The sequence below is a fragment of the Buteo buteo genome, chromosome 2 (genome assembly GCF_964188355.1).
Source record: "Buteo buteo chromosome 2, bButBut1.hap1.1, whole genome shotgun sequence".
Classification (NCBI taxonomy): domain Eukaryota; kingdom Metazoa; phylum Chordata; class Aves; order Accipitriformes; family Accipitridae; genus Buteo; species Buteo buteo.
The window spans coordinates 69,278,375-69,297,976 of record NC_134172.1 but is presented as its reverse complement, the minus strand read 5'-3'; the positions used below and the strand labels follow the sequence as shown (position 1 = coordinate 69,297,976).

The window sequence follows — 19,602 nt, the reverse complement described above, 5'->3', positions numbered from 1 at the left end:
TCTTGGTTTGACTGAGGATAGCTTGGCTTGCTGCTGTGTCAGCTTTCAGTGCATGGTCATGAGCAACACCAAAATTATTATTATTATTATTGATATAATTTGCCATTGCATTATTAATACTCTGGCTTTATCTGTCTCCTTAGTGTTGGGTGATGCTCCAGCACATGTGCATTCTCATTAGGAAAATAAGACTCCTGAGTTTTTGGGGGTTTTTTACATGAATAATTTATCCACTGCAAATACAGTTTCAAGCCACCATAATTTTACAAAGTCCTAAAAATATTTTGCAACCAAGTTTAGCTCAATTGAGTTTAAAAGGAAAACCAATAAAATAAAAAATATGTTCTTAGGTGAAATTGAAACATTTGTGTTTGGAAAGAGATAAACAATCTTTGGGGCTAGAAACCCAAACTTCTTTTTAACTCAGAGCAACTGTCTGTCTCATTTTGTATTTCCACCATTGGCCAAAACAGCCCAACAAGCAGTCCCACCCTCTTCAGAGTACGGGTCCAGATGCCGAGGACGGTCACAGCTCTGTGTGACACCAGGAGAGGCAGTGATGTCCTGCCCCAGCTTACCTAGCAGGGCTGTTCTCGCTGGCCCCAAAGGCTGTGCTGGCCTTCATCGCCCCCAAACCCTCCTGCCTGCTTCCCCGGGGGACACCGAGAGGCGGTGGGGATGTGAACCGGTGGGGATGGCTTACATTGCACCCAGCCACTGGAGGTCTCTCTGCCACCATCGCTAGCACCGGAAAAATCTTTATATTTGGGAAAAATGTTCTTTCAACAGAAAATATTTATAACAGCGTGCTGGATGGACAGTTGATCACTCTGAGTCTTTCTACTGCTTGAATCTTCCTGCTGTTAAGAATGAATTGTTGTCTCAGGGGACCAACTCCAGGCCTGCCAGGAACAGCTTCATTTCCAGGGGCTTCCGGGCACCTGCCCTTCTTGCTCCACACCTGGGTATTGCCCAAATTGTCACGAACACAAGGAGCATGCAAACAAGCTGTGGAAAGAGGAATAAAAGGAAAGAGGAAAAGAAAAATGAAATGGAAATGGAGGTGTTTCATCAGCAGAATGTGCAATGTTAGGATTTCCGAGGGAATCGCTGGTTATTGATGGGGTTGCCTTTTTTGTTTATTTTGGCGTCTGACCATCGTCAGTGATTTCTCTCATGGGAGTGGGGAGCCAGCTTGTGAGCTCGGGGTTACCAGCTTGACTTTGGTTTGCAGTAATAATGACAAATTCTGGTTTGCCCACTGATGCCATAAGTGCAGAACTGAAATAAGGGGATTTTTGGAGACAGATGTGAGTTGTAGACCTATAGGAGCACTAAGAGGAAAAACAGACATGAAAGAAAACACATACGAGTATGGCAAGAAACAGGAATGAAAATATGGTTGCATAATCTGGGTATGCTGTTACCACGACTTTTGGACAGGGGCTGCTCTGTGCCAGCAGTTATTGTGTGTATATGTAAAAACTGTGCATACAAGCTATATGATGTAGGTCTTTTGAGTGAACTTTTTTTAGTCTAGGCCTTGATGTTTGCAGGAAATTGATATTTTCCAGTTTTGCAAGATGCAAAACACTGATAACCTTTTGCAACCCTCCTCTCCCATCAGTGCTGATAGGAAACCAAGTTAGTGCAATAAAAGCATAAAAGCTCATTTGTAACCCAGAGTTCACTATGTGAGGGTCACTACAGATAAATAAAGCCTCTCCCTGGCCCAAGCACAAGCTGTGTCCCACATCGGTCCCTTTGGGCACTACGTGGCACCTCTTTCTTTTGCAGTAAGCTAAACTTACTCTGTAAGTAATAGAGAGTAATGGCCAAGGAACGGAGTGACTTCTGATCCCAGTGATGGTCATGGAGCACAGCGAGGGCAGCTGCGGCTGCTGCTGGCACTGGAAATGGGGCTGGTAGAGACAGAATTTACAAGGAAACAAGTTAATTAAATGTTAACTCCAAGCTGAAGTCCTGGGAGGCCGAGTGAATCAGCTTGCAGCCTCCACAGAATGTGCTTGGCTGGGAAGCGCTGAAGGCTGAGCCCAGCATCTGCCCAGCTGAGCTGAGAGGGGCCGGGTGGGATCGGAGGATGGGATCAGAGAAGGGGCTATCTGGGCAGGGACGTGACTCGCGTCTCAGAGGGGGAATGTGCTCCCGTTCCCCTGGTCCTCCGCACTGGCAGAAGCCTGTATCTTTGTAAGAGAAAGAACAGACTGTGGCATTGACGGCTTATTATTCTTTTGAAGCTTTTTTTAACTTACAAGGTTGATTTTGAGAGAAAAAGCTTTGTAGAGCTCCTTTGGTCCAGCATGTGGCACACGCTCATAGATGTGCTCCCAGTCTGTGGCTGATGGGTATATTGGGTAAGCTGAACCTGGTTTAAGCAGTTGCGTTGTTTCGATGGCCTGAATTTTGCTTTCAGGTCTTCAATCATCCACCTGCCCATCCTCTCCATCATGCACCACTACCGGAGTGATAAAGCATCTTAAGCTACCATAGCCCAACCATGGTGGCAATAGGGTGACACAGGAATCTCCCACTCGTGTTTTTTTGTCTTGATAACTTTTTATTCATGTTGTTGAACAGTTAAAGAAAAGCAAGATAAAAATCCCTGTAGGTTTCTCTTAGCGAGCTCTGTGCTTTCTTTTGGGCCCCAAGAGAAGGTGCATTTGCCAGTGAGGCTGGGCAGCCGCGGGGCCGGGCGCCAGGCGGATGCCGGATCCTCGCTTTGCCAGCGGCCCCCGGCAGTGCCCGGCAAAAGCTTTTGTGTCTGTTCTGCTATTTGAAAAGAGCCGCAGTGGTGATGCCATCACCCTTTAGCCCCTGCCTGGGATGGGTGTGGGGATTAACTGATTTGTTACTATTTGTGTGAAATTAGGTATATGCCGTTAAGGGGGGGGGGGAACAGAGGAGGTGGATCCAGACCCAGAGGAGAGTCTGTTCAAATGGGAGTACAGTCCTGTCTCTCATGCTGATTGTATCACCACACGCTTCCTCTCTGATTTCTTCTTCCCTCTTGCCAGTGATGTATCATTTTTATAAGCTGGAGAGGGCTTTCCTCAGTGGGGTCTGCTTTTTTATCCAATGCATTTGACTCCAACTTCTTTGATGCTCTAAGAGTGACCTGCCTGGAGGTAGTAACTCTCCAGAGAGCTGATTAGTTGTGAAAAGGGAAAGGTTTTTCCATGGAACATGATTTTTATACATCTTTCATATATATGGGGCCAGCTCACCCAGCTTTTGAATATGTTTTAAAGCACTCAAAGGATGCTGGTGAAGTACTAAGTCAGGGTGTTATTTTGCTTTCCCTTTTTTCTCCTCGCTATTCAGCTGCATTTAGCCTCCAGTTGCGAGAATCCAGGCAATGCAAAGAGCGGAGAGAAAATCCAGCTCCCTTGACTTTGATCTCTTGCTCATCTTGATAGCGCGTGGGCTCGGTCTCCTGTGATGTGTGCCTCTCGCTTGGGCTCCCTGCAGTGAGACAGAGACTGGCAACCTCTGCAGCGCTCGCTGAGATTTACCTTGGTCCAGGGGAGGGGATCCTGTCCTGCCTGCCCTCCCATTTTCTTTCTGATGACCCTGACGCAGGGCAGAGCTGGCAGGAAAATCCACCCTTAGAGTTAGAACTGGGCAGCTTTTGTATTTTCTTTTTCACTCACGATTGAAGCATCCCTAACTGTGTGGATCTGGCCTGATTATGTTAACGGCAGCCAGGATATAGTCATATGCTACTCACTTGCTTGCTGGGGCTCACACTTGTGTGAGCCAAGACTTTGCCTCCTGCTTTTCTGGTATTTCCCATGGCTCTATCCCGCTCCGCACCACTGGCCTTTTGTTTGGTTGTGTTCACTTATTTTTAACAACAAAAAAAAAAGTGTTTCACATGTCATTGCAAACAACTTGTCAAACCTTTGAGTCACTGTTAAATTGAATTGTCAAAAGCGATCGCAGCTCCCTGTTTTTCTCATGCTTTTGAGTTTTTAATGATGTGCATTTGTGTCCATGGAGGGGAAATGTTTGAGAACTAAACCAGGTATTTAAACTGCGGGATTTCAGTGGTTTTTTTTTTTTTCTCTAGCAATCGCTTGTACTCACCATTTCTTTATATTTCGATGTATTGAGCCTGAACGATGAGCACGACCAGATGCCCTTTGATGGCCCGCAATACACAGATGGTCAAACTGAACGAGCTCTTGTGCTGCCAGAGTTTTTGAACCAGTTTCGAAACGTCTCCGGCTGCGCGGCCGAAGCTCTGCCTCGCCTGGGAAAAATGCTGAGATGGGGGGGGCCGGCATAGCAGGTATAGGGGGTGGGTATAGGGGTGCGGGGGGCCGGTAGAGCAGGTTGGCCGGGCGGTATAGGGGGGCGAAGTGCGGTATGGCGGGGCGGGGCGGTATAGCGGGGCTCCTCCCGGCGGGCGGGGCGGCCGCGCTCCGCTCCCGCGGGATAAAGCCGGGGAACGGCGGCGGCGGCGGCGGCGGGGGCGGGATGGCGGCGCTGGGGGCGCTGGTGAAGAAGGTGTGGAGCGTCCGGCGGTTCGTGGTGCTGCTCTGCGCCCCGCTGGCGCTGGTGCCCGTGCTGCTCAGCCTGCCCCCCAAGGTACCGGGGCCGGGGGGGGGGGGTGTGTGTGTGACACGGGTGGGGGGCACGGAGCCGAGGCGTGGATGGAGACCACCGGCCGCGGAGCGTGGACGGCGGGCACGCCGGCTGGGGTTGCGGATTGGGGGCGCTCGGGGGGGGAGCGGGGCAGGGGTGCGGATGGCGGGGCACCAGCTAGGGTACGGGGTACGCCAACTGGGGGGCAGCACCTCGGGTGGACCGACTGGGGGGCACCAGCCGGGGCCACGGCCCAGGGGCGCAAAGCGGGGACGCTGAGGCAGGGCATGGACCAAGGGTCTGGATCAGCGTTGCAGGCTGGGGGGGCACAGCCCTGGGGACGTGGACCGGGGTCATAGTCTTGGTGTTCTGTCCCACCTTGCTGCTCACCTCTTGCCACAGCCCCGGCAGGATTTGGCCCTCACGAGGGTCACCCTGCTGCCTGCCAGGGATTCACCCCGGACGGAGGGGACCACCAAAGCCTGCCATCTGCCTCAGCTCCTCGCCCTTCTCCAGCCACCTTAGAGTGCGAATGGAGGGGGCATCCTGGGGTTATTTTAACTTCTTAGGGGGAAGAGCGTGAACTGTATTTATGTTGCTTATATAGACATTGGGAGGCGTAAGGAACCTACGGTTCAGAATCAGCTTGAACTAAATGGCACTTAACTAATACTTCTTGCTGATACCTAGCTGCCTTATGGTAGTTGTCATCAGTAGCGCTCAAAGGGGAGCTGGGGAAACTGAGGCAAAGCAGGTCCACAGCCAGCATCACCCAGCAAGGTGTTTGTAGAGCTGGGGTGAAGAGCAAGTGCTCGGATCTCTGAGGCTGCCTGGTGTTGCTGTCCCATCCCCTTTGCTATGGGAATCGCACGGGGTAGCGGTGAGGGCAGGGAGAGAGGAACACTGCAGGGCTGGAGGTGGCCGTGCCGCGGAGTTTGTGCTGCAGGGCTGGGGAATGCAGGGGAGCCGCGAGTGCTGCCTGCACCGCTGTGGGCAGTTCTCGGGGTGGGGGGGAGACTTTTGGTGCTGTGTCCAAAAAGGCTTTCTGAGTAAGATGTTTGTGGTGTTCTGTAGACGTGGAAAAGCTGGTTTCCTGGTAAGGTTTGGGCTTTGGCATGTGTGCTAGGCTGCACATTAAGCAATTTGTGGCAAAATTTTGGAGACTGGAGGATTTTTGCAGCTGTCCCATGTACGCAGCTCTTGCGCGCCAGGAGGTCTGACCCTTGGGGTGGAAACCTATGAGGCGGTGAAGTCCCTGGGAAATTTTGTGCCATTGACTTCAGTATGGGCAGGATTTCACTCTTACATTCTGACTCAGGTCCATTTGAGAATGACTTTGTTTACATCAGAAGATAAGTGATGTTCGTACTTAGTGATTATAGAATGATTCAGGTGCTGTACACGAAGGACATGAAGGTGGCATTTACTTCTGCCTGTATAGTGCTTGTCAGATGAAACCTTTATGTTCAAGATAGCAAATAAATCTCCCAAATTAAAAAAACAAACAAAACAAAACACAGAATGACCATTGCTTTATTTAATGACACAGCATGTTAAAACAGAAAACTCTTTGGATTTAATCTCCCTTTCTTCTATTTTGCATTATTGGGTGAGTTCTTAATAGGAATATACTAAATGTCAGCCTCAAAGAGCAGAAAGCACATTGCACAACAGGCACTTAATTCCTATGCAGATTCATAAGTAGATAATTATATTTGTACATTCATTTACAGTAGCTGAACAAATTACTTCAATTATATTTAATAGTATCTTCTTTGACTTTGGCACTGGTAAAATCATGAGATATGGTTAAGAATGTGAGGAGACGCACTGTACACTCAGTGCAAGCTTGTGCCTGAACCGCACAGTGGTTAATGGTGAGAATAAATCACAGATGAACCTGGTGCTGCACTGCGGGAAGGCCCTCGATCTAGATGCTCTGTGTACTGGTAGAAGTGTATAGTGTTACACACGCTGTGTAAAGATTTGGGTGTTCAGGAAAGGTATTTTTCCACATGTACAGAAGAAAAAAAAGTCTCTGCTGGTGTGATGGTGTTGTTCACACCCATTCCACTCTTGCAGCATGCTGGTAGCCTGCTCCTGAGTGCGACCCACAGAGGACCTCATGCACAGTCCAGTCTGATCAATGCTGTTTTATTAAAGAAAAACTGGTGACGGATGGGAAAGTGGAAGTGTTTGCAGCTGAGAAGGTGAAGAAGCAGTGGGGCAGCTGCGGGTGGGGAAGGAGAGGCCCTGGCAGAGCTGACTAGTCTGCCCGATTGCGTTGGTGATCTCTTCTTCATTTTCCATGGGCGCGAAATGCATTACAGTTGGTAGCAGTGAGACTGGCTGGTACATGCGCTTGTTGCTGTCAAAACTCTGATGCTCGCACAGCTGTTAACCAGTGCAACATTTCAAGCAAGTCCGACTGCAGCTTCACCAAGTTCTCCCCCAGTTTGGCATAGGCGTGAACCTGTAGCTGTGAGCTACCATAGAAAATTCTATCTGTTCATGTTCAGGGGTCAGTGATTCATCTAGTTTCAACATAAAATTCACTCACTTGTTCAGCAAGAAAGGAAGTTTGGTGTTGCATCAACAGGGGATTAAGTTCTGACGGCTGGAGCTTGCTTGAACCGCCCTCCGTAGCCTGAGCCACAGGGGGATGCTGGAGAGGAAGGGAGCAGGTTACGCTTTTAACCACAGTGTAAAAACACCAAGCGGGGGGGAACAGGCAAGCGCTCAGCAGGCAGGGGATCTGAGGTGGTAGTGTTTGGAAGTTATCCTGGCGCGTGATGGAAAATGTGTGCCCCCAGGTGCGCTGCTCGGGTCGGATGGTTTATCCTAACACGGGACTCGAGTCCAACCTCGCACTCTCCTGGGCAGCCAGGTCGCGAGAGCTGCTGCAGGCGTTCAGAAGCTCTACCTCCGAAGGAATTCAGTTGACTGGGCTGCTGCTGGTGTTACTGGGAGGTTGTCCTAGGCAGGGCACCCAGGGAGAGCAGGCTGGGGCAGGAGGAGCTCCTAGGCGTGGTACAGTCATTGTAGCAACCTTGGTGCTACCAAGTACTTGCACATTGGGAGCATGGGAGAGTTGGATGGGCTGGAGAACCCCATGTTCCTGCTGGGATGGTCCGTGTGCTGCCTCGCAGGGTGCTGTGGAAACTGGTAGGAGATGAGAAGCAATGAGGCTCAGCCCTTGCTAGCCTCAGGATGAGGCTTCCCTCGTAAGAAGGTGTCTTACAGGCACCTCTGCAGTACTTTCCTCCTCTGGGGATGCTAAAATCTGTTCCCACATCATGTCACCATTTACCTTCTTCCCACTGGGATGCTCAGCAATTTTAATCTCCTAAGGGACTGGAGCCATAAAAAGCCACCTGAGCTCTGGCTTCAAGGGCAGCATTTCACTTGGATCTGGCGACCAAGAAATCATGAGCTAAAGTTGATGTAAAAGAGAACCACAAATAGGATGTGGCTTCTTGGATTAGTATGTACTTCTGAGTGATACTTCTGCATGCAATGGGTTTTCCAGTGAAACCTGCACCTAGGTGTCATCTCCCTGGAGGCAAAATCCTTTGAAGAAAATCATCTATCAAGTCTGGCCTTGCTTATTGCTGATGAACTCCAGCATCCATATCTGCAAGCGGCTATTAAAGCTCTCTTCAGCTATCACCCTGCAGTGGTTGTTCTCTGTATTTCTGTGTGAGTTCCTTCACAGAGGGACAACTTCAGGGCTGGCACTGGTGATGACATGACATTGATAGCCCCTGTTTTTATTTGATGCCCTTTGTGGTTGCAGTAGTGGAGAGCGAGACTTGCGTAAATGCTTTTGTCTGCAATATCCTTTCCCTATTTAAGAGAAATGAAATTTCTCCTTTGTGGATGGGTTTGCTGAGACTTCACGGTGTGCTCCCTGAGCTTGTGCTCATCACATAAAACAGCAACAGGAGAAGCTCTGTGTGGAGCCACTTCTGGGAACCAGTCCTTTGCGCAAGGATCTGTGTGTTACCTCCCACTCTAGTTGCTGCTGAAATGGCTGAATATTTGTCCCGTGAGTGGAAGTGCCCACAACCCCCCTGCTCAGAGAGCTGTGAATGATTGCAAAGAGCTCGGGCAGGGCAGGAGGGGCTGGAGGAACTGTTCTGCTGGAAGGGGCATGGGGGGCACTTTTAATGAGCTGTGCAAAGAGCTTGTTCCAACAGCTTCTAATGAACTCAATGTCTACAGCCTCTTGGCTTGGTAACAGCTGAGGCAGCCAAATCTGCTAAAAGGAACTCCAAGCAGGCAAATAGGGCCCAATGCCTTCAGAAAACAGACTTGACTTCCTCGGTGGCCATAGAGCAATTTAAAATTAACTTGGACGTAATGAGTCCTCCTGATTAGAACAAGGAGACTTTAAGAACTTCCAGAAGAAAAATGACATTGCTTGCACTCGAAAGCAAAGAGCATGAACGAAGGCATTGTGGGGAAAGGGGGTGATGCCAGTGTGGGTGAGTGGAGTGGTGGGCTGGGAGTGGGGTGTCCTGGGAAGCGGAGGGGAGCTGGATCCTGGGCTGGAGACCGCAGCAGGAGCATGGGCAGGCAAAGAAGTAGCAGTCAGGAGAGCAGCCTGGCAGGTGAAATAAATGATTGTAGCCTGATTATACATTTCATGCACAAAGTCCATCTCTGCTATGTACGTGCTTGGTGATTTAGAAAGGCCAATTTCACAAAACTGGAAGCAATGGTTATTTAAAAGAGATGAGAGGAAGAACTTCAGTGAGAAAAGAGGGGTGATACTTTGAAGTGGGGTGACGATATTTTACCATGGGCACTGTGAACTTCAGTCTGGAGAGAGGGTAAGCCTGGTGAAGAGCAAGCTGGCACAGAGGGGAAGTGAAAGCAGCAATACTTGTGCAAAAAGGGAAGTTGAGAAGGGTCAGTATTGAATGGAAGCTACGAACCATAGAAAACATGACAAGAGATGTGAAAGAATTGAGGAAGACATCCCTGGGCAGGGTCTTGACGGTGATGAGCGGTGTTTCAAGTGTGTGGCACAAAAGGAATCTGACCCGTGGTAGTCTGTTGCCGGATGGACAATGCAGAAAAGCCATATTCAGTGAAGCGTTTTTGTTCTGTACTCAGGAAAGTGCTCATAGTACAGTCCAATATCATAAGAAGTTGTCTGATAATGAAATATTTTTATAATGACAGTACCTAAAGGGAAATTAAAATACTTGCATCCAACCCTGGCTATTTGAAAATTTACAGGTTTAGCGAACTTCCATACAAAAATTTTATAAGAGCTACCAGAGGAGTTTTGTGAACCAATCAACCGAGTGCATTTCTATAAGCCCCAGGGTAGATGGAGATCACCGGGAATGCTGACCGCAGGTTAGGCTGATCTGGAGTCCCTCTTGGGAAGTAGATGACAAAAAAGAGCTTGAGATGGCAATATGTAATTGGTTGAACACAGCTACCAGACTGGCTATGCACGGCCAAGAAGGTTAATGTGTGTATGGACATGTGAAAGTTGAGCAAGAGCAGTGAGGATCTACGAGGCTGGTATTTGGTGAGGGTGTGACTTTCACCAGAACATCCTTCCAGTCTGGCTTCCATACCTCAGAAATGGCTTTGACAAACTGGAGGAGTCGCAGAATTAGTAAAGGACTGGAAAACAGGCCATGTGGTGAAAGGCTGTGGGAGCTGAACCTATTTATTTCAAAGAATAAAAAGGCAAGAAGTAACTTGATCGCTAACTTGAAGGCATATTAATCACAAGCAGAGTTTGGATAAGGGCAGTCCAGGCTAAGGCATAAAGGAGGAGCATATAAAAAGGTGCAGAGGGTTGAAGCTGACAGGTTCAGATTATCACAACATAATTTGAACAGTGAGGTTAATTAATCATAGGAGCAGCTTACTAAACTTGTGGTGGGTCACCATCACTGAAAATGTTTCTTTTTTTCTAATCAAATGTGGTGGATCTATCTTAAAACCAAAACCAAACCCTGATGCTGAAATGGAGATTCAAAAAGGGAGCTCTGTTAACCTCATGCAAGTGTCAAATCATCACACTGTGTTGTTTTAGTTTCACAGTCCATGAATGTTTGAAGATGTAGGATCTATTGCTGCGTTCAAGAGAAAGTGTGAGCCTCAGACCTCTGAGCCAGGGAAGATTTTCTCTAAGATGCCCAATCCATTTTTGTCATTAGCTTCCTATGTGATCTTGGTCAGTTTGCCCACTTTCTCTGAGCTTCAGCTGTCCCATTTGTAAAATAGAGAAAATTATTCTGGTTTTCTGCCAACTACAAAATACTTCAAGAAGTTTAAATAAAAGTGTTTAATAAGCTTTATGTCTTTTTAGCATAACTCCAGAGCAAAATATCTTCCCTGAAGCTATCAACAGCTTGTGCCCCTGTGTTACCGGCCCCTTTCTAGCCACTCTGCAAATACCCAGTGGGAGCAAAACAACTCTGCTGGCAGGAAGGCTGGTAAACAGGGCTTGGTTTATGTCCAGATTACATAATGTTTGCAAGAGCTGAGTTAGTAAAAATCAGATTCACATATCCATCCCACTGGAGAACAGGCAGTGTGAGCGAGATGGCCAGTAGCACCGTCACAGCTGCAAAGTGAGAGCAGGTTGCGAGCGAGATGCTAAAAGCCACCGGTGCTTTTTTGTACTGAGTAGTTCCGAGTATTACAAATAGGATGTTCCTTTGTGGTAGCAGTGGTTTAAAAGGGCTTGAAAAGCTCTGGTTTAGCCAAAATATCTCTTGGTGTTGGGATCAAGGTCCTGGAGGAGCCCTGTCACCTGTATGCCCCTAGTTTGCCCGGTCACAGGGCGGGAAGGGTGAGGGGGGAGCCCGTGTGGGGGTGATGAGGCTGTGATGACCATGTAACATGCAACGGCTGATGGAGAAAAACCAAAGCTCGGCAGTGCCAAGGTATGGCTTCTTTGAGTGCTGGGTCTGTCTGGTGGGGAGGCTGTGGGCACTGGGCAGGTGGCACTGGGCTGCCCAAGAGCTGCCTGAGGCTGGTGGAGAACAAGGTCCAGCTGAAGCTCCTGATGTCCCCTTTCAGGTTGGCACTGGGGACTCATACGTGCCCGTGCCTCGGTGCTATGCCTGGGTGAGCCAGTTTGCCTTATCTGACCCACATTCTCTGCCAGCACCTCCTTTCCCTCGAGCACCTCATCTGCCCTTCTAGGAGACCTCCTGCTCCCTCCAGCTCTCCTGCCCATGGGAGACTACCTCGTGGCTTGGCTTCCTCTGCCGTAGCTGAGCAGGTCCCCCAGTGTGGAAAATCCCCAGTGCTTTCAGTGCAGCGAAGACAGGATCTGTGTTTGGAGGGGCAGAGGTCATTCCCAAGGCTCTTGAGCAACAGGAAGGAGAGCTACTGCAGTCCAGAGCCATCCAGCGCTTCCCTGGAAATCATTAAATGGTTATAAAATTAACCCAATCACAAGACCCATTTTAAAGTTCCTATGCACTACCATTTTTCCCCCTGAACTTTGATAGACTCATTTTGAAAAAAAATAAAAGCAAAGCCGCAGGGAGGTGAGAGAAGCAGAAGGAGCCTGACAGTGACACAGCAGAGGGAGCGAAGGATAAAGATCATGTGGGGGTGATGGTGCTGCACACAACAGTGGATGCAGCCCAGACTGTCGCTGGGCAGCCGTGCCCATCTCCCTAAAAGACCGTTCTTCTGACCTTTGTTAGCATATATTGTTTGCATACTAACCAAACTTGCTGGGCACCAAGAGCATTAATTAATTAACATTTGCAAGATATCTGGAAACCAAAACCCTTTAAATTTTGTATAGAGTTTGGTTCAGTTTTATTAACGGTTTTAAATTTTTTTATTCTGGGGAGTGCTTGCTCCAAATCTAAGTTATTCTGAAGTGGTCTTGTTCCTTTTTTGTTCAATGAAGGTCCTATCTTTAGTGAAAAACTTGTTTAACATAGGTGCAATTTGTCCTTTTTTGGGGTAGAATAAATTGGATAAACAATACTACAGCTTTCTTTTTCAAGTGGTTTGCTGTAGATTGATATAGGTTTCAAAATTTTGGGAAAACCCTCCATGTAGCAGTTCTTTCTGCCCTGTTTCAGTTTTACTCCTTGGCTTTTGATCTTGCAATGAAGATTAGTTACTAGATTCATGCTGTGTTTCATTGCAATGTTTTTCAGAACATTCTCCATACACCAGAGAATAAATATCCCTTACTTATAATTAGTTTTCTAAATAGTACTTCAACTATTTTATAAGGTCAATTGAAGCCTTCACTGATATGCTCTTATATCAAGGCATTGTTAAATATTTTCAGTTGCTCCACCCCTGAAAGAGGCAAAGTGTCTTTATGTTGCAGTTGACTTTGGTGCAACTTTCCCCGCAGAAAACCGAAGAATACTTTGCCAGTGGGAGAAAAAAATTATTTATATGGCCTTTAGAGATCATTTGCAAAAGGGCTTAATGAGAGCAAAGCTATTTCCTTGGTGTATAAAAAGAACCAGAGTAAAGAGAAATTATCAGTTGCCACGGGAATGAAATCACTAATCTAGTGTGCAAACATTTTAAAACATGATTCTTTATTTTTTCACAATTCAGCACCGCCAGGTTTGTTGCTCTGGTCCTGCTGGTTTGGAGGAAGCGAAGCCATGGGGAGCTTATGGGAACTGCCAGGTGCCAGGGCTGAGCCCTGGGAACATAAAAGGTTTTACTTTACACTCTCTCATATGTCATTTTACTGGGATCTAAAATTAGGACTGGAAGTGGTCTTTAAATCCAGATCTTGGGAACTTCACATGAAGTGTTGGCTCCGCTGAGATTATGTATTAAAAAAAATCAAAGCAAATTATTCTCAGTTCTGCGGTATTTGCATCTCCACGTGCACTGAAGCACTGGAGCTTTACGAGCAGAACTGCTCGTGAAATGCAAAGCCTGAGTGCTAAAAGCAAATCAGGGATTCTGTCATTCTTGCCACTTTTTTTTCAAACACTCACTACAGATGTACTGAATGATAAATCCTTATCGGTTTCAATTCACTCGGCTTTACGCACCCAGCTGGGTGTCAGGGTAGATTCTGCTCTTTGGCTTTCTCAGTAACCGTGGTTATTTTTTATCCCCAGTTTGTGGGTGTGTTACTGGGCTGGTGTCTGCTCTAGCAGCTTGGGGATGACCACATCCAGCTAATGCCTGAAGTGAATTTTTTGCAGGTAGCCAGGCAGGTTGTGGCTCCACCGTACCTGCTCTGGTGCCTCGCTGCACGCTCAAATGCTGCAGCTGAGACCCCGTTATCCCCAAAACGCAGCTCCACACGGTTCCCAGCCCACGCTGTTCCCGACCCAGCCACGGCAGGGAGCAGAGCCATCGTCTCCCTTGCAAAAGCCCCAGCAAGCCCAGCCCTGGGTGCAGGGGAGGAGGGCCCAGGCAGAGGGACAGAGGTGCCTTTGAGCAACAATTCAACCTGTTCAAGAAGCTGGAAAAGAGCGGTAAAATAAATAGCTCTGTGGCTTCCAAATGACTCTCGGCAGTTATTTATAGCGCTGCGGGCACTCTGCCCTGTGGTCGCTGACAATATCCCCGTTCAGCCCCGTCGTGACCAAGCCCAGCTCTGTGCTGGGCTCCCCCCTGCCCCCCCAGGGCTCTTCTCTCCTGGGCTTGGAGCCGTTCGGACTTCTTTCCGTCGCTCGTCATCTCGGCTGTGGCTGTCGGGACAAATGGCGTTGGTCTAGTTTGCGCCTCCTGGGCGGATGAATGAATTCACGCTGCGGCGCGGGGGCGCTGGGTTTCTGCCAGCCTTGGCCGAGGCTGGGGCGATGCTGGGCATGGGCGAGCTCCCTGCCCTCAGGAAGTGGCGTGACATCAGGGCGCTTGATTTACTGATTTCCGTAGGGACTGGCATGGGTTGCCATGGAATGGTTTCTCACAGATCTCTTGGGAGACTCTGATCCAAGAAAAGGAACCTTTCTGTGTGCCTCCTATTGCAAGTGTGGGGACTCGATACATCCATCTCTCAAAGCTGTTTTTCCATAGCCATGCAAAGCACGGTCTGTGGAAGTTGGAGAGAAAGCACAAAGATTAAGTGGAGCAGGGTCAGATATTGGGACACCTAAGGATGTTAGCAGCAGTGCCTGCTGAGGATTAGCACCCTAATTCAACGTGCTGGGACAGGTCCTATTCTCCAGAGCTTCCTTGGTTGATGCCCCAGGGCACTGCCACCCTGCAGCACATAGGAAGCTCAGGCAATCGAGGAGGATTTGGGTTTTCATGTGGTCTCAGAGGATCAGTGTCAGTCCTGAACCCCTACACAACGTAGGGGAGGAGATGTTGCACTTGGTGGAAATGATTTGGGAGAAATACTGTATCCCTGAAGGAGTAATTGGTGCGTTTTGCTCGTCTAAGTGCCTCCAAGTGAAAAGATGTCTCTGTAATGCCACATCTTACTTTTCCTCTCTCCTCCTTTTTCAGGAAGGAAGATGTCTCTATGTAATCCTGCTGATGGCCCTGTATTGGTGCACGGAGGCGCTGCCCTTGGCCGTGACGGCTCTGCTGCCCATCGTCCTCTTTCCCTTCTTGGGGATCCTCCCATCTAACAAAGTTTGCCCACAATATTTTTTAGACACCAATTTCCTCTTCCTCAGTGGTTTAATCATGGCCTCGGCCATTGAGGAGTGGAATTTACACCGCAGGATTGCGCTCCGGGTCCTCATGTTGGTGGGAGTCCAGCCAGCCAGGTGACTACGGGAGCAGGGGGATCTCCATGGGGAACATGAACTACAGGTGCTTGGGAAGCAGCTCTGCTCTGGTGGGCTGTGATGCGAGTGTCTCCCATACCAGGGGGCTGTCCACACCCCCTTTTCTCCAGCTTATTGAGTTTATTCAGCTGTTTGCCTTTGCTCAGAGGCCAGCGGAGCGCGAGGAGACTCATTTGGTTCAGCCCCGTATTTGTGCTCCATCCAGTTACAGGATAGTCACAGAAGTCCTTTTTGCTTAGTTTTGTTATCCCTGCACATGAGTGTTCTTCCTATAGCTATAATATATATCAGAGAACTTGCCAAACTGAAGAAATTCAGCTTTTCCTTTTTTCTCTCTTCCAGACTAATTTTAGGGATGATGTTGACAACGTCTTTCCTGTCCATGTGGTTAAGTAATACTGCCTCCACTGCTATGATGCTTCCAATTGCAAATGCAATTTTAAAAAGCCTCTTTGGGGAGAAAGACACATCTAAGGATATGAACAGGGAAAATGAAGAAAACCAAGGTAATTGAGAGAGGGCAGTAGTATAAGCCAGCTGAGGTCTGTCCTGCTGCCATCAAATATGCCCCATTTTATTCACTTCACTGGCACAAGTACCAGGTTTCTTAGCCGCAGCTTGATCTCGGTGCTGGTCCCATTTTAATACACACTTTATTACCGTGATGGAAGAGTATTGGCATAAAACTCCCTTTTATCCTGCCCCTTCCTCATGTCATGCAGGAGGCAATGCTTATGAGTCGTCTGGACAAACCAAGAAGTGGTGACACCCAGCCAGCCTGCTCCATAAACCTGCTGCTGGCCCAAGTTAAGGTCCAGCTCTGTGGGCACGGTGGTGATGGGATTCATAGGGATGCCTTGCTGCGGGGATAGCCGGAGCCAGGGAGGGCTGCAGGTAGTAACACCTGGGCAGATGAGTGCTACGTAATGGCGCGTTGCCGCGGGGGCAGGCAAGGGACTGGCCAGGCAGCGAGAGCAGGACAAGGGTGAGGACAACGGCCCCTCCGTGGCAGCACACAGGCCTGCCGTGTGCTTGTGGACAGGCCGGTTCTCCTCTCGTTTTCCTGTTTGTTCCCCCAGGAAACTGGAGCCTGAGCTGGAGGAGAAAGGAAGGATGAAAGGGAAGGCTGGCAGATTAAAAACCAGTTTATAAAGTGCTTTGTAATTTCCCAGCTTGATGCTGCTGCTTGGTGTTGTTCCTGAGCAGGTCATGGACAGGCTGGATCAGGAGTATGCAGTCAGATGAGGTCTTCCTGCAGCCCTTTCTTCACAAGTCATTTACCTGGAGTTTGGGCTTCTGGCAGACAGTGGTGAGAAACAGCAGAACAGAAATGAAGTCATGAAGTCCCCTTTGCAGCTATTACTGATAGTTGAAGCAGTAGTCACGGCTTCTCTTTCTTGCACTAATTGGTAATTCTTCTGCCCCTGTGATTTAAAAGCAATGGCTTTTTCGTTCCTGCTGAGTCCTAAGGCAGAAAAATGACTCCCCAGAAGAAGACTCAAATGTGTGCATACTCTAATAAAGATATAATTAATCATTCATCATTAATGTCTAGCAATCATGAGATATTTGCACTCCAGGTTGCTTTATCACATTTGCTTTATGAATTTTTGACCATTGACATCTATTAAAATCAACCCCACTGACCTTCTTGCTATAATTTCTTATTCTGTAGAAGCATTGTGTTTTGTTAGTCTGCTTTTAACCTTCTTGACCCCAACCTCTGAAATGATTTGACTGTGTAGTTGTGACTGTAAATACAGTAGAGTTTGGGAACACATAAAATCAAGACCCCTGTTGTCCTAGATATTGGCAAGCACAAAATGAATGTCCTTGGCTCACAACGCTTACAGTGGTGAGAGAAGCCAGAAAAGGCAAAAGGAGAGGCAATGCAAGCAGAAGAATGAATAAACTGATGCTTTGCAAATATCATGTGATGGCGTGATGATGTATTTTTCTTTGGAGGTAGAAGCTTATAGAAGTAATAAATACAAGTGAAGGAAGAGTCATCTGTAAAATGTACAACATCAAAATGCAGATTTTCTTGTAGACTTCTTGTTTGAACTTTAATGTCCCAAAGTAGACTCATCCTTCTCTGTAATCTTTCTGAATGGATGAGAAAAACAGAGTTCCTTGAAGGAAACCCTAAACCTGAAGTCAGACAAAAGCGACGAATCTGATGTTACACCTAGGAGCGGAGACGTGAAGGTCAACTTTCTGCAGGGGGTTCCTGTCTGTCAGGTGTCATCTGCAGTCAGGGCTGGCTGCACATCTCCAATGGGGCTGTTGCAGTTAGTTTTTTCACAGACCTGATGAAACCTGACAATGTAAAGAAACACGCATTTGAGAAAAAGGTATCCTCATTTCATAGTTTACTTAATTTTTGTAATCTAACTGAATTGTAATCTGTGTTCCAAAAAAAGACCGGCAGATTTATTTGAGAAGGGGACTGTATGTGGAAGCAAAGTTTTACAGTGGCATATGATAAGGTCAATTTGAAATCTTCTTGGGTATACTTTAATAACACTATAGTAGTGTCCAGGAGGCTAAAAAATACTTGGGTGGCTAAAAAAAAAATTACAAATATATTAAAGAACATGTAGCATGTAAAAGCATTTGATTTTCTGAAGAATTTCAACAAGGGTATGAAACCAGCTTTGTGAAGGGCTTTGCTTACACACAGTGCCAGAATTAAAGTGATGTGGCTGATCAGTTGGTCACACTTTTTTGCTAATGAGAGAACCTCAAGGTTGCAATCACTTATGCTCAACCACGTGGGCAGGACGTTATAGGTCAGTAAGTATTCGCTTGCTTGTGTCCTTGATAGCTAAAATTCAGTGTAGTTTTTTGTTCATTTTGATGCTATTGGCTACTGATGCAAAAATGTGGTTAGATGAGCTTTGATGGCTGAAGTCCCATCTGGTTCTGGTTGATCGAAGTAGGGTTAGAAACTGAACACCAACAGGCTTTTTTCAACTTCCAGAATTTTCCTTTTGGAGGTGGGTTATTGATCCCCTACAATTCTGTCTGACATCTCCAGCATTAGGTGTGTGACAAGCTGGAAACTGCTGTGCTAGTGAGCCTGACCATCTTTCCTGCTCTCTACCCACTAACCCATCATTGGCAATATTTCATTTCTTTGAGCAGCTTTAATATCTCCAGGTAAAAAAATCACAAGAAAATATTTCTATCCTCTTTTTCCTGCATAGGCAGTATCTTCTGCAAATTCAGGATAAACTGCAGTCAGTGCTTGAGGTGTTCCACTGGGTCGCGAAATGATGGAAATGATGTCTCTAAAGGGGCAAGTGGAAAATGTGCATTTTTGGACACCACTGCCTGGTTTGGCTGCCTAACCCCAGCCTGTGCTGACAGGGTATGGCCCCAAAGCTGCTGCCTGCACCCCTCAGTGGGTGGAAATATTACTTCTCAGGCCTTTACAACGTTTTAGAAACAATAAAAAAGTCATTATCTAGGACAAACCTTTCTGCCTCTAAGCCATATGAGGTATTTGGGTGAATGGCTGCTGAATCCTTCTCATGCTGCTCTGTGAGAGATGTATGTGTACAGCCAGGTTCTACCTCAGTGGTCTTTGGCCTCTTCTGACTTACAGACCTATAACAACTTTCAACTCCTTTTCACAAGTTTCATAGGAAAAGTTTGCTCTGCAGCAACTCTGGCTTTCCTTTGCATGGTTGCCTTTTGCAAACCTTCCTTGAGAGGTAACTCACAGATGGTCCTGGCAAGATGGGGTAGGAATTTGGGCTTAGAAGGGAAAAAAATTGAAAAATGTGAAGAGGTAGAATGAAATATGTGTCTTTGCAGAGCCAGCACTAGGCTTGAATGGGACGGCAGTGGTAAGAGGCCTTGGGCTAAATGCGTTGGGTGATCAACAGTCAACTATGGGTTAATGTTTGTCCTTCTAATTACATCCCTCCGTTGCAGCATTGTTGGGATGAAAGCTCAGCATGTGTGCGTCCAAGCCAATTAACTCCAATTCAGTAAATTAGTGATGTGTAAAACATGACATTTAAAAAATCCTTGGTTCACTGAGCTGGAACAAGCTCGGTGTCTTCGGTGTACATGTGAGTGAGTCCAGAGACTTTGACCACTGGCTACTCTCCATGCACTGCTTTTTGTCTCTAGTGCATATATGGGTAGAAGAGGATGATGTTTCGGCCTGAGGAGGGGTGCAGGGAAATTTGGGGACTGCTGGGGTGGCAGTACCAGGCATTGGCCTCTGTGCACAGTGGTCTGCAGAGCCTGG

General features: G+C 47.6%; 1 protein-coding gene across 1 annotated transcript in view; it reads left to right on the top strand.

Moving 5' to 3' along the window:
• Positions 1 to 4,497: 4,497 nt before the first annotated feature.
• The window catches only part of SLC13A3 (solute carrier family 13 member 3), a 28,298-nt gene continuing 13,193 nt past the window's right edge, over positions 4,498 to 19,602 (top strand). The window contains exons 1-3 of the mRNA XM_075022566.1: positions 4,498 to 4,611; positions 15,052 to 15,317; positions 15,681 to 15,844. Of these exons, the coding sequence (XP_074878667.1) occupies positions 4,501 to 4,611; positions 15,052 to 15,317; positions 15,681 to 15,844 (541 nt within the window). The 5' untranslated portion in view covers positions 4,498 to 4,500. The remainder of the gene's footprint in view (positions 4,612 to 15,051; positions 15,318 to 15,680; positions 15,845 to 19,602) is intronic.